Source organism: Pararge aegeria, chromosome 3, assembly GCF_905163445.1.
Source record: "Pararge aegeria chromosome 3, ilParAegt1.1, whole genome shotgun sequence".
Classification (NCBI taxonomy): Eukaryota; Metazoa; Arthropoda; class Insecta; order Lepidoptera; family Nymphalidae; genus Pararge; species Pararge aegeria.
In genome coordinates, this window is record NC_053182.1 from 13861741 (window position 1) to 13876730 (window position 14990).

Below are 14990 nucleotides of genomic sequence, written 5' to 3' on the forward strand. Positions count from 1 at the left end.
CTTAAGATTGTTAAATTCTATGATATGAATGATAGCATGTGATAATCATTAAAGCCCCCTAACCCGCATTACAGCAGCTTGGAGGGTTTTCGCACAATATCGCTTTCTTCAATAAACAAAAAAGAAGTCGAAAGTCAATGAGAATGGAGGCCTGTGCCTACCACTTGAACATTAATAGACTCTGGATGATGGTGATGACATATCTGTCAATTGAATTTTTGTTTAGGTAATGACAAACATAACAGAACACTGCCTTAACCGTGTATAGAAATCCCTTGATACATTATATAAGGTGGTTATATAAATACACGTATAAATGTTGTAAAGCTACCTTGCTACTAGTCCACCGTTCAAATGTTCTGTATACAGGCTCAAGTAAGTTAGATAATAAAAACCATTTATTTCGTTTCTTACATATAAAATGATACATTTGTGAAGACTTCCTAGTAAGCATCAAAATACCTGTGTCAGGAGACCTCACACGTCCATAGCTAAAAGAGACATTATAAAAGATGATTGAGTAGTGTTTATGTGTGTGTGCGCGAACGTGTGTGCGCATGTATGTTTTTAACACCACGAGTGCGAGTACGGGTCTGTGTGTGAATGTGTGCATGTCATTGTGTACATCGACACATTTTAAAAATTTGGCGATAATCGAAACTGGATGATGAATGAAAATTGCGTATATAGACTACTTGTATACACCACTTTTTTTACTTTTCCAAAAAAGTCCGGTACTTAGGTAAATTCTACATTTTTGTAAACTGTCATCTAATGTAAACAATATTTACAATACCTTTCAGTGAAAACTTAAATGTAATAAAATCTGTTAAAATAAACAACAAAAAAAATATATATTTCCTCCTTATGTTTTCATTATATTTAAAACATAGTTACTTAGCACTAGTAACGAAAATACACCATATTAATATAATAATGCATAAAGAGGTTTTCTTTACATTAATAGGTGATTTACGATCGAATAATTCATCGTCTGTTGTATAAGAGACTGCTGATTATACTTACTCCCTGTAGGTTAACTCTAGCCAACCGATCTCTTTTCATCAAATCTCTTTGAAGAAGCCACCCAAGTCATCGACAGCTTAATTCAGGAAGTGATACAAACTAATGTTATGCTGAAACTGCACGTACAACTACAGGACGATGTTATGTTCGGAAACTAAATATTTTAATTTGTAGATAGATATGTTACCATCACGAATCTACCAACAGGTGAGATTCAACAACTTCTCTTTTGAGCGAAAGAAATTCATGTTAAATGATTTCTTTTGTAAAAAACAGTTGCATTTCATGGAAAGTGTTATGTATTCCATTACCGCCAGTTATGGTAATAACAACAGATTTCTCGGATACGAATATGCTTTTCCTTATTTAAATTATTAACATTTTAATTGTATCCCTGCGTTCCACTCCACGACCGTAAAGCGGCGGAGGAGCTCCTTTGATACACTATTAATGCAATTGTTCGAAAACAACGCGAGGCAATAAAATTTAGCCTTCAGGTAGAATATTTCGCTCCACTTCGCTCCCTCAGCTATAATTTTTCGCATTGCGGATTTTAACAAACGTGTTTCGTTACTTGGCTTTATTTCTTTTGTAACAAATGAGCTGCTTCTCAACAGGCATCAATTTAAACTTTGATATATGTTTCGGTTAAATTCAAAATTTCACCCGCTTTATTGCCGACATTCCGTGATTAAAACGTTAAGGTACGTCGTTAACGTTTGTTCAGATCTGGTAAATGAAATACGTTTAACCTAAGCGAGATAACTCTTAGTGATACAGTCACAATTAGCATGTACTAAAATTTAACGTATAAAATTTAAAATAAATAAAATATGACACTCAACTACAAAAATTTTAAACATCTACCAAGCAAATGTTTCCTTCAAAAATAAACCTATGTATAGGCCTTAAAGGCATTATTTGATGTGCTATGATCCTAGTAACGAAAACGGATGCAAACTATATAATTTACTTGAAGTATTAAGGATGTCTGTCGTGTTTAAAACAGACTACTATTCCGAAGTGAAGGTTGTGTGCGGAGGAAACGTTCTAACAAAAGAATGCAACTTTATTCAAGTGCTATCGACAGGTGAAACGTGAGATTTCAGCAGCTGAGCCTAAAATACAAATGGCGAATGCGCTCGGCTCGGCATCATCGTTTGCTAGCATCGCAGGACTAACTTCTTTTATTGCATTCATGCAAGATATATTTTATCTGAACAATATATTTTAAAGATTTATTCAGAGTAACTGTACAATATTATTGCCGTCTTTACCTTTAGGTGTTCACTTCAATTCTCTTTACTTCTTGAATCTAGTACTAAGAAATAGACAAGCTCAGAAATTGTTCATTGTAATATCAACATCCTCTGAGGATGATCCGGTGTCGGAGCATAACGTGCGTAGAGAGCACATTTGGGAGATCTGGTTCATGTAGAAGAAAAACATAATCATCACAGTAAAAAGAAATCCTAAATTACACCAGATTTTACTTTGCTTGCTTTTCGCGGCGCAGCGGATCAGAACACAGTTGTCAGTAGCCCATCTCTTCACGCGGGTGTCGTACGGGAGCATAACAGAACGGACAGCAGCGTCCTACTACCAGGTGGTAGTCGCAGTAGGTACTGCGATCATCAATCCGTCTGCCCCGAGTGGTGATTATGGCCAAAACCGTATAATCCCGTTGGGAGCAGTGGCGTGCACTTCTTACATGCAAAAAAGCACTGCCTGCCCTATAATTTTTTATATATAGCTCGTATAGGAGGAGGATTTTCGCCATTCTATGCAATTTTCCTGCAGTATGCATACCCTGATAAGGAAACCAGTGCACCTGATATGGAAGCAGTGGACTGTTATTGGTTCGATGATGAAGCTTACTGTTCATAATACTCATTATATTTGTTATCTATAAACATGCACTGAAAATTATTATACTTATTTTATAAGAAAATAACGATGTTCCAAGAAAAAAGATAAGAAAATACTACCTTTATAATCGTTAAAAAGCATTTTAGTTTCTTACGAACAAAATAAAAAAACCTAAATATAGATACCTACCCCATGATATTAATTGAATAATGCCAGTATGCACACATAATAATTGACAACCGAAAATAAAATAACTTTTAATTATTTTGGTTTTATTTACCTTTATAAAATCTCTAACTTACATTGACATTATTTAAGACTGGAACAACGATACAATGAAGTCTTTTTATTATTAATACATCTAAGAGTTAAGTATATTTTGAATATTTAAGTATTTACAAAACTTCAACAATAAGATTATAACAATATGTTTAGTAAAATAATGACTCATATTATCGCTAATACCTAAAACTTATCCTACTTTAATTTATCACATTCCTAAAATATCTTTTCTTCATAGCTAGTTTGGCTCTCAAATTTCTTAATTACCTATTTAGACTGTTGTAAATATTTCATGTAGATAAATATACGTTTCTTTGGAATTATATTTAATCTTATAAGTACTAATAATTAAATTAACTATAACTATTTTATAATTTCCTAATAAAATATTATAATATATTTTACTATTTTATCAGGAAACTTTAAAAAAAATCAAAATTAATACAAATTTGATATAAATCCACCTCTTGACTAACGAAGGTAAATAATAAATAATCCAGAATCCAGTATCGATTTAACAGCCAAATAACAATATAAATTCTTTTGCAATCTTTTACGCAACTTAGAATATTGTTATTGATTTCAAATATTTTTTTTATACCAAAAATAGCTATAATACTATTTCATTCGCAATACCACGTCGTTCTTCTAAAGGTTTTATCACCAGACCTTCTGACCTCACCAGGTACGCCGCGAAGAGAGTTATCTGTAAAAAACCAATTGAAAATTTAAAACACAATTTAGACAATACAGGCTATTGATCGCATTTTAAACATAGACCTCAAAGATGAACAAAAGATTTAAAAAACAGCATACAATTTTAAAGCGAAATTTAAATAAAAACAGAATATCCATCATCATCTCGATTATTTATTGTTTAAATTGATTCGAATAGTAGATACCAATATAAAGAAGTAAACTATTTGCAAAGATTCAAGAAAAATAAATAGTTGTAGCACGAGTATAGTTAAGAGGTAGATACCGTAGAGTTCCAATCAGAAGCCCATAGAAATGCACATAACGGAAAATATAGAAACGAAACGAAAAAGAAAACCCCCAAAGATATTAACAAATCTGGAAGCTTGCCTAAAAGTACTGACCTACAAAGCAACTCATGTGTGTTTCGCGTAAACGTAAGCATCTAATATACCTGGAGGAAAGATTTATGTACATTATTCAACTTATAAAATCTAGGCTATTATTATATACATAGATATTCATCATAATATTATGGTTCTTTACTGAAAAACAACAATAAATATACCTTACAAGTGCAAAAGCTAAAATATAAATCCCGCCTTACAACCATTTAAAATTATGTGATTAGAGTCGGGAAGTAGGAAATAATGAAAGATCACTTTTTATTAATATCATTGCAGTAAAATTTTAGACTGTACACTATTAATAAATAACAATTAAACTTAAGGTTAAAAAAAGCAAAACTATAAGCTCTCTCTACAGGTAAGCGATAATGAAGTTCTTAAAACGTTTAATAAAGTGATGTTTTTGCAAATAATCGATTTAAAATATTATCAGTAGTAGTCTGATAATTCTAATTCCTACATTTTGAATAAACATTTCACGCTTTATATTATAATTAACTAGTTGAAATCTGTCATTCCTTGCTGTAGTCTTGACTGTCTGATATTCGATGAAATAGAAATGCAAAGTTGTGTTAAAAAAACCATTTTGAGTTTTGCTAACACTAACTTTACTTTACTTGTACATGTATCTACCTAAAAAATCAAATAAATATTTTGGAAGTACTAAGTAGAAAAAGGTGAAATGTAATTTATAAGATTGATAATAAAGGCTATTATTATTTTTTTTAAAAACTTAATTTAAAATAATCCCCAGATATCATCGGTCATATCTGCGGTAAATTGCCTCATTTGGGGACAGAAGGGCTGGGTTATTTGAGTTAACTGGCGTAAAACCTTTTTTTATAATTATTGTAGTATCAAAGAAAAAAATTCAATTTGATTTTGATATTGGATAGAAGCAGGCGTTACTTTGCGGTAATCCATGATATATTATCAAAATTAAGCATAATTTGCTATACTCCGCGAAAAGCAGGAGAATCTGTGTGGTGTAATTTATAATTTCCTCAATCCTTATACTCCACCAAACAGATCCTCGGCAATATGGGTAGAGGGTTCTACGCACGTTTCGCTCCTAAACCGGAGCATCCTCAGAAGATGTTGACTTTACAATGAATAATTGTTAATTGTCTTAACAAGTATTCATTGTAAAGTATGATTTTGATATGACAACAGACCAACGGGTAAATACTCGATATTCAATAAATATCTGGTCCCATTTTTTTTATATTTATATCGTTTAACTATTGAGGAATAAAACAACTTTACTCACATTTGTCATCATTTCTGTCGGTCTCCGTAGATTCTTGGCTATCTATCGACGCCATTGATATTCTCTTCTGGCGTTGTTCCATTAAAAGTTCTGAAAAATAAGAACGTTTGGATATAAAGTAAATTCATTGAATTAATAATATTGGCATCTTTGCATTAAGCTTTCGGTTTTTAATAATCTTGGGATAGTAAGTCCTTTTCCCTTATACAAGCTATCTCAATGCAAGATTTTTAGATTGGTTTATGACTGTGACGACGTACCTACATAGGAAAAAAAGATTGTTTTTTTTAATACTTCGGGAACGTTACTCTGCCGCTTTTCTATAGTAAAAAGTAAGTATCTTATTTCCGTCTTCCGAGATGATTCAATATATGTGAATTTCATTAAGATCAGAACGAAAAGAAGTAACAAACACACAAACAATTAAATCAGCAAACGTACTTTCGCATCCATTGTTATTAGTGAAATGAAGTAAAAGTAATAAATACATTTTTAAACTAATTGATTGGATTTTTCCGACGACATATTATATATCCCAGAAGCATTTCAAGATTAAAAAGGTATATATATATATATATATATATATATATATATATATATATATATGTGTGCGTGTTTCAACCTCTATTTCACAGTTTTTCAACGTTTCTTTTCTTATAAGTACTAACTACCTATACAACATACATATTATACTTACATGCGATTAGAAAAAGGCTGATTTTTTGATAATACAAACACACACATGAAATTTGTTTGTATTTACGTATATTTTTATATATTATAAGGATGACACGCAATTACTATCGAACTTAAGTCAATCTTTTCATAAAGTGAGATTAATATCAAGCTAAACTGTATCAGACAGATAAGTTTAAATGCAACGTTATAATTTTTAATGTTATTGGCATACTTATAAACTATGTCGCTTTGTCTATATTTTTAATACAAGATAATACCTATTGTATTCGTGTCAAGAGCCCTTTAAATAATACCTAACTGTGAAAATTATAAAAACATTGCTCGCGATTGCGAGTTGTACCTAGATATCAGGAGGCCGCACCTGACTTGAAACTAACTGATAAAAACAACTGATAAAACGATACGACATTCAAAGAACTCAATCTGCGATTCATTACTAGCAATATTTTATAGCAATGATAAAATAATTATCACTAATTTGAATTTGTTCACTTAGCCTGATCTACAACATATTAACATAGATATATCTATTGATATCCTCACCAATAAACATATAGTTCTTTAAATCGCAAGCAATTATGTTTAGATAGACTATCTTTAGGAACAAGAAGGCAAACATTACAATCTTTTTACACCACAAACATCTTCCAAAATGCACTCTCTACGCACGTTTCGCGCCTACACTGTAGCATCTTCAAAAGACGTGAACTTTACAATGCACGACTGTTAAGTCAATGAACATGAGAAGTTCCGTTTTTAAAAATTTAAAGAACTAATTACCACCAATTTAAGCGCACAAAAGGGTAACAGCTTAGTGGTTAGGACTTCGCTTTCAGTTTCGGGGGGCCGAGTTCGAACCCCTGCACGCATCTCTAAGTACTCTAAGAATAGGAATTTTTTATTGATTTTTCGAATTACAGCTAACGATATCTATGGCAAAATGGTTCATTCTACATAAATACTATCTGAATACTACATCAATAATGGCTTTTAGTCGATCTAAAAAGCAGTCCGCAAAGCCATATTCCTACCTATTTAGTACAAATAAACCACAATAACGAATTTAACGTCGAAAATAATAATATACAGATGTTTATCTGTATAATATACCCAACCAATGAAAAATATTAACGTTCATCACTGAAATGCGAAAAAAGAAAGAAAAAATGTATGGGTCGTTACTTTTATATTTCGAAATAAATACTTTTATTCTAATTTCAAATAAACGTAATAAAAACTAAACTTAAACTTAACTTGGACTTTGATGTCTATGATAACGTTAATAATTAATTTGTAAAATACTTTAATACCGATATTTTAAGTATCGATATATTTAGACTCAATTAAATGTAATTAAGAAATTTTATTTTGTAATTTATGAATTATTTGTAAACGTTGTGCTGATGCTGAAAAATTCACTATAGGTCGCAACGTTAAAACAAGAATAAGAAAATAATATCAGCTATTGGTTTTCTTGAATAAATATATCATTATGGTTAAGGCGGGTAAGTCCGCGGGGAATGGCTAGTATAATATAATTCAGATGGAAACCAAATTGTTTATTAACCGAATTACAATAGAGTTAGCCGGCAAACGACCACTGCAGTTCGGACTGGGGAGTTTATGTATTGTGGTGTAAGATAATTATTTAGTAGCTAAATCTAACCGAAGCTAATGAAAGTTCGGCGTGGGTTAAAACTACTAATATTCAAATACTGGTCTGCATATTAATCTGTATCGTTAATAACTTTCGCTTTTCAAGATTTACTAGCCGTCGACTGGTCGATATGAATTGAGATTATAAGTTTGGCCATTATATAGGTTCTATGGCCAAAGACTATCAAAGATTTCCCCAAAGCACACTGTCAATTTGCTTGTTTTTTTTCAAACAAATAATTATTAAATAAGAGTATATATGCGTGTATGTGGATAATACATGGTTACAATAGTAACATGCTAAATAATAAGAAATAATAATTGTTCAATAGGTAATTAAAAAAAAGAAAGGGAAAGCATGACAGAATATAATTAGAAAATATGTCAAAAATCAGTGTTTGAAATATATTTTCACACACACCTCAATTTTAGTAATTAATAAGCGGTGATAGCCCAGTGGCCCCCGAGTTGAGTGAAGTTGAGCTCTTACTCAACTTCACTTTCGGGGGGACGAGTTCGAATCCCAGCACGCACCTCTAACTTTTGTAAGCTATGTGCGTTTGAAGTGATTAAAATATCACTTGCTTCTACGGTGAAGGAAAACATCGTCAAGAAACCTGCATGTCTGAGAGTTATAATGTTCTCAAAGGTGTGTGGAGTCCACCAAACCGCAGCCAGCGTGGTCCACTACGGCCCTAACCCCTTCTCATTGTGGGAGACCCGTGCCCTGTATAGCGCCGGTTGATTGATATGATGATGACAGACAAATATTATTTTCAATTTATAGAATTTATAGCGCCGCCACAGCGCTCCGCTATTCTACGATATAGGACATGCTACTTACACACGAAAACTATTATTTATTTTTTTTAATATTTCATTTTATTTATTATTTTTACCAACGAATAGTTGTAGTAGTAGTAGTTTTACCATCGGACGGATCATCTGTATGGCCGACACAAAAGTCACCGTGTATATAGTTTCAGTTTCAAAGTACTTTAGCATTATCTATACATATAATAAATTTATAAATAAATAAACTCATAGCCTGCCTGTGTTTCTGTAAACAGTTATTAACTCTTATTAGCTCTTATTATTAAGTATTTGAGAGATAGATAGTTATATTAATAACGTACTAATACAACACGTTTTAAATTATTTTTTTTCGACTATTTGTTTGTTCTGGCTAAACTTTTCGACAAGTCTTTCAGAATCAAAAAGTGGGTTATACAGGAAGTGACATAGGCTACGTATGGTTTCAGAACCACCCTAATGGGTAGAATATGTTTGTTAGAAATTTATAATGGTAAATATATATATGTTTATTTTTTATTTTTAGTACGTAGATAGCATGGCGTGTGGTGCTTGCATATCAAAATACAGTTGTCCCACCACCGCTCCTCTTCCCACGGATGGTGTACGAGGCGACTAAGGGAATATAACGGAGAATGGGCAGCAGCTGTCCAGCGTGGTGATTATTAGCAAACCCTATCGTTGGAAGAGTCCATTTGTCCAGCAGTGGACTGTTAAAGGCTTTTGGTAATGTGACAGCATGGAATGAAAGTACAAAAAATACGAGCGGGCGAAATCGCGTTCAGCCGCTAGTGAATTAATAAAACTCAGTGTCTTCCAGTTTTATTACAGACTGAAAGATTTAACTAACAACAAAGAACATCGAAACATCGATCGAGAAACATTCATGTTTATTAGAATATAATTATTTAACAGTATAATAATATTCAGATGGAAAGCCAATTGTTTATTAACCGAAATACAATAGAGATAGCTCGCAAACGACCACTACAACTCGGACTGGCTAGTTAATGCATATCCGTGCAAGATAATTCAGTCACCAATTTTAACCAAAGCCAACAAAACTTTTACTTGGAGTAGAACTATGAGTTATCTTTATTTTATGACTTTTTATATATATAGCCTTACACAAGATGGCAGCAGCTATTATTTATAAACAGATAATAAAAATCCAGACTGACAGTAATTTGACTGCGGCTTTACTTTTCGATTGGCTTATACTCTATTATTTGCCAAAAATACTTAATTCGAGAAGCACAATCATTATTGTGCAAAATAATAACTTGTTCGAAATTGTTACATATATATGTAATGTGTATTTCCCGTGTTGATATGTTTTAGCTAAAACACATCGATCGATTGCTCAATAATATCAACACTGTACTCTCATTTTATATCAAAATATCAGTAATTTTTCTACTACCAAAACTGAACTATTACCTAGCGAACAAAGCCAAACGTCGATCTAACAAAAAAGATTCATTCAAATCGATTCTCAAATGTCGAAGATTGACGTCCCTAAGTATCAGCTTGGTTAAGAATTAAATTCTAAATTATTATTTTATTTAACAACCATGTAAACAGGAGAGTAAGATTTCACTACGCTTCGGCCTTTTCTTTTTATCGGTTTTCCTATGAGCCCCAGAAAAATTTAGATTTTACGTTACAATATATCTCTCAAATTCTCAATTACGCGTTTCTGGGTACTACATATCAAAACATCCAAACATCTAATCATATACAAAACATGAAATAACATCATATTTATTCCATTAATATTATCAGTGTTTAAGTTAGGATTCTAGAATTTTTGTGTTACAAAATAATTATTACTATCTACTTGAATAAATGCAATATTTATATTTTAAGTAACACCACAATGAGTCGTTCTGTAATGAATTGGTAATATCAACCGCAATGACTCATGCACAGTCACATACATATTACTTGGCTTAGCATTAGACAAAAGACCATTGTACGCGAGGAAATTGCAAATCGCCGGTCAAGTTTCGCATGTAAAGAAAGGAAAGTAGTTTTTTTTTTATGCTCCATCATGAATATGCACCTTTTATTTTTTATGTGGAAATATTTACATAATTAAATAGACCCTTCAAAAGTTACGGACAAGGCTATTGGCACAAATCCATTCCTTATGAAATCTTCATGCCAAAGTATATCAGATTCTCATCTTTTAAGCCTAAAGCACATTGTATCCTAACGTCTCTAAACTAACGTTCTTGTCTTATTTTTTACAGTTTCATTTGTATGTGTGCAGCAGCACACAACCAGCGCCGTTTTTATGCTGTATATTTATAGAGATAGATGATAGAATCTAGATACTAGTTTACGGTAAAGGTGTTTCTTGTAATTTCCTCATCATAAGTTTGTGAAACGATAAAACAAATTAAATATCATTTCACTTTTGTGTATACAGACGATGACAATATCGCTAGAGTAAACCAACAACGTGAGTAAAAAGGCAAACCATTTCTGCACTGTACAGCCTTTTTCAAAAATAAGGTGTATTCGTAATCGTTTCTTATTGATGCTAACAACAGAATTTTCATTGGAATATTTGAAATTCAATTCTCTAGTTCCAAGCCAATATAGATTAAATATCCGATAATTGAAAATGTTTCTGTATCAAAACTGTAGTTAAGACATCGTGGCTTATAATCGATATATCTATTATGGTGCACCAAAACCGAGACTTAATTAACAAGAACAAGTTGTATTTTTATACTACAGCTGTGTTCATTTACGTAACGACCAAGTTGGCTTTATTTGCAATTGCAATAAATAAAAAACGAAAGCAAGAGTGATTGATCGCTGTAAAAAGTCGACTTCCTGGCGTTCCCACAGCCGCACTGCACATGCAAGTCAACGGGGTCCAATAAAAACGGCAGTCATCGACCGCTCCGTGCGTCACCGACGGCAGCCTTGCACTCCGTCCGTCACGTATAAACGCCGGGAGCAGATGACGATCAATTAAAAAGTTTGTTCGTATTAACTATGCGGGAACTACTCCGGACGGGGTCGAGTGCCAGATGTACTTAACAAGTTCCACGATCCAACTCGCTCGATCCAATAACAAATTCATTCATGAAGATATTCGTGATACGTGCAAGAAAAACATTTCACTCACCGCACAATTCGTCAACGATGTTATGTTGTATGTTTACATGGGGCGTATCGAACCTGCGGTAATCGATGGCCCGTGAAATTAAACCTAATTAGTTATAATTACTGAACAAATAAATCATGCGTTGTGGTTTGAATCCAAACAGAACGCAATCCAGACAAACGTACACTGTGATTTCAGAAGAGTGACATAATTACGTGGGACATATGCCACTCGCCGCACAGCTTCCTATTCATCTCACTGTTTACTCCTTTAGTGCGAATTACGGTTGCAACTCAATATAGCTACTGTAATTTACAGCATTTTACTGCATATTATGTGTACTTTGCCATATTGGAAAAAATACATTGTTTTTCCCCCAGACAACTATAATCTACTTCTGGTACATTAATAATTTATGCCACTGCCTATATCTTACATAGCTTGCCTATTATGGTATTATTGTATTTCAAATTTTGCTGAGTCGGACAGCGAAGATTTACTTTTGAAAAGTAATTCTTAAAATTAGTTTATTTATAGCTTAATACTATCTTTAACTGGAGCTCTAATTTTAGCGTCAGAGCATTTAACATTGCTGACAGCAGTGCGTAAATGGTCCTAATTTAAATAAGGCAAAGGTCTTTTAATTAACTCTCTAAACAGATAAGATAAAACGATGTTCGGACAGCTAGTCCAGAGTATGATTGAGGTTACTGACCGAAGTGTTTTGCATGACTAGTTAAATAGATAACAATATATTTCTCTAATCTATGGGCGTTTTTGTTACGCAGAAAAACAAACGGGTTTTTGTTAAGCCCGTTGGATGTATTCAGGCATGTCTCAAACGTTATGATTCTGCATTCTATATTGACTATAAAATGCAGTGCTTTTCTGCAAGTTGTACATAAAAATATAAAGGAAATTATGAAATGAAATGGAATTGCAACATTTTGTATGATATGCAGTATATCTTAATTTTTCTAAGCAACTGATATCTCCACTCCACCTTACTAATCTGTCTTTACCCTATAACCTAATAGTTTAGTTGAGAGGTGTCGACACTGCCGAGAATTAGCTGAGTTTTGACGACTTTAGAGTGTTTTGATTTGACTAATGTTAGTATCGAGGATAAACATTGAGTAAATTCTTAGTTCTCACCCTTCTTTTGCATAGCTTGCTCCCATAATAAAGAAGTTATTTCAACAACCCATGCATTCCGGATCACGGGTTCCCTCGTCTCCAATTTGTATGACTTGAGGTTTCTCTTCTTGTACCAGATGCTGAATTTGTATTTGTCCTGTTCTTTCGCCGTTATACCCAGATCGTCAACCGGGATGTGGTCTTTGTAAATAAAGAACTCAACTGTCAGTTGCTGAAAAGATAATTGATAAGGTTTCAATGTTTACTTAGTTGCTAATATAATACTACTGGACAAATAATTTTATACCATTGTAAGAATCAGCATTTTAAAAAACTTGTTAAAGATTATTTGTGGTCAGAATCTTCGCAACTTTAGTCATGCCTATTCCCTTCTGTTTTGTTTTAGATTGACAATATTGTATAGATTTATTTAATTACAGGTAAATGTATATTTATGTGCACCACCTACCACTTTTCTTGAGCTGTACTTTACGCCAGGTTTTAGTTATTATTATTTTTTTTTTGGGTTATTATTTTTAGAAAATTCATGTTTTCATAAATTGACACACTACTTAGAATACGAGTTATTTCGCATGCAAAGACGTAAGCAAGGTCGCAAGACCTGCATGTAGTTCACTAGTACAGTAATGAATAAAATTACTTCATGATTAAATATAGCCATAGATATAAATATAGCGTAATTATTATAATAAGCACGTGTCATCTCAGTACATATAAAATCGACACCGCAAGCCAATAAACTGTTCGATCTTAGCAAGGACAAGTATTATTGTATTACGAGTCCATGGACAAGGTAACGCTATTTGAAAGCATCGTAAAGCACGTATTTGTAAACATTAGAGCTGCAATATAGGATGCAATATAGGATGTCTAAGAAATTTATAACATAATATCAGACATTCTAAAACGTAGCAATTCACATAACCTGCCTCTTTAAATATTTGTTAACACATTTTGTTATTCAATAGGTACGTCATAGAAAACTGATTTCCCTTGCTTTGCGGAGTATATTTAACGTCATGAAGGTAAAATATGCTAAGTCACGGTTTAAATTAAGTTAAACTTATCAAATTTGGGTTATTATAATAAATTAACACTAATTAAAGACTAGGTCAAACACTAGGTCAAAGGAGAAGCTAGTTGGAATGTCTAGATTAATTGGTAGCGCGTTCAGATCACTATACCTACTAAGGAACAAAAGAGTTAGTTTATCAAGAGTTCATAGGTTTTGTTGATAGTGGAAGTATCTATTTATCTTTCTTAATTGAAATTGCACAGAATTTAGATATGTCCTGATTTATGTGAGAATTATAAGCTAATAGCTTTTGCTGTGGCATCTACTATGGTATGAAATTTCTATTTATACATAACTAGAATTCAGATATTTTTAACTGGTCACATGGAGCCAACCAATGTCTGTAAATGTCACACTCGATTTCATTTTAATGTTGTTCTGTCAGTTTGTAGATTTTAGAGATTTACTAAGCAGATTCGTAAGAATTATCAATCCTAGATATGGATGTCACAGGAAAATTGTTAAGTTTTCGAGTCAAGTTTTCAAGGGATACCACATACTCCTGTCTCCTTATTGAATGAAAGCTAGTGGGAGGTTGACAAAGACTTATCAGTCCTTCAAATAATAAAAAAGAAGTTTATTAATTGCGTTTATGAATTAACCACAATAAACAAACAACAAACCAACTATGGTTTTTCCAATATTACGTCTCCTATATTCGTTCTTTTATTTGCGGTACTAGAGAGTTGTGGTAGCTCTAAGGATTTTACAGAATCCCAAGTTTCCTATTTTCGATAGGTTTTCCGCGACTTTGTCTGCGTGGAATTTTTGATAAGTATGCCTATGTTATTTTATGTCCCCTGAACTACCAATGTGCAAAAATAAATTGATTGCTTTGTGAAAAACAAACATTAATCTATCCCAAGTAAACCGTATATTTTTCCGGGATAAAAACTAGTCTGAGCTATTCCAGAC

At 32.6% G+C, this 14990-nt stretch overlaps 1 protein-coding gene across 1 annotated transcript in view; it reads right to left on the minus strand.

The window, feature by feature from the left end:
* Positions 1 to 3591: 3591 nt before the first annotated feature.
* LOC120637203 (FYVE, RhoGEF and PH domain-containing protein 3-like) overlaps positions 3592 to 14990 on the minus strand; it is a 28505-nt gene continuing 17106 nt past the window's right edge. The window contains exons 6-8 of the mRNA XM_039908904.1: positions 12998 to 13211; positions 5551 to 5640; positions 3592 to 3883 (exon numbers count right to left, since the gene is read on the minus strand). Of these exons, the coding sequence (XP_039764838.1) occupies positions 3801 to 3883; positions 5551 to 5640; positions 12998 to 13211 (387 nt within the window). The 3' untranslated portion in view covers positions 3592 to 3800. The remainder of the gene's footprint in view (positions 3884 to 5550; positions 5641 to 12997; positions 13212 to 14990) is intronic.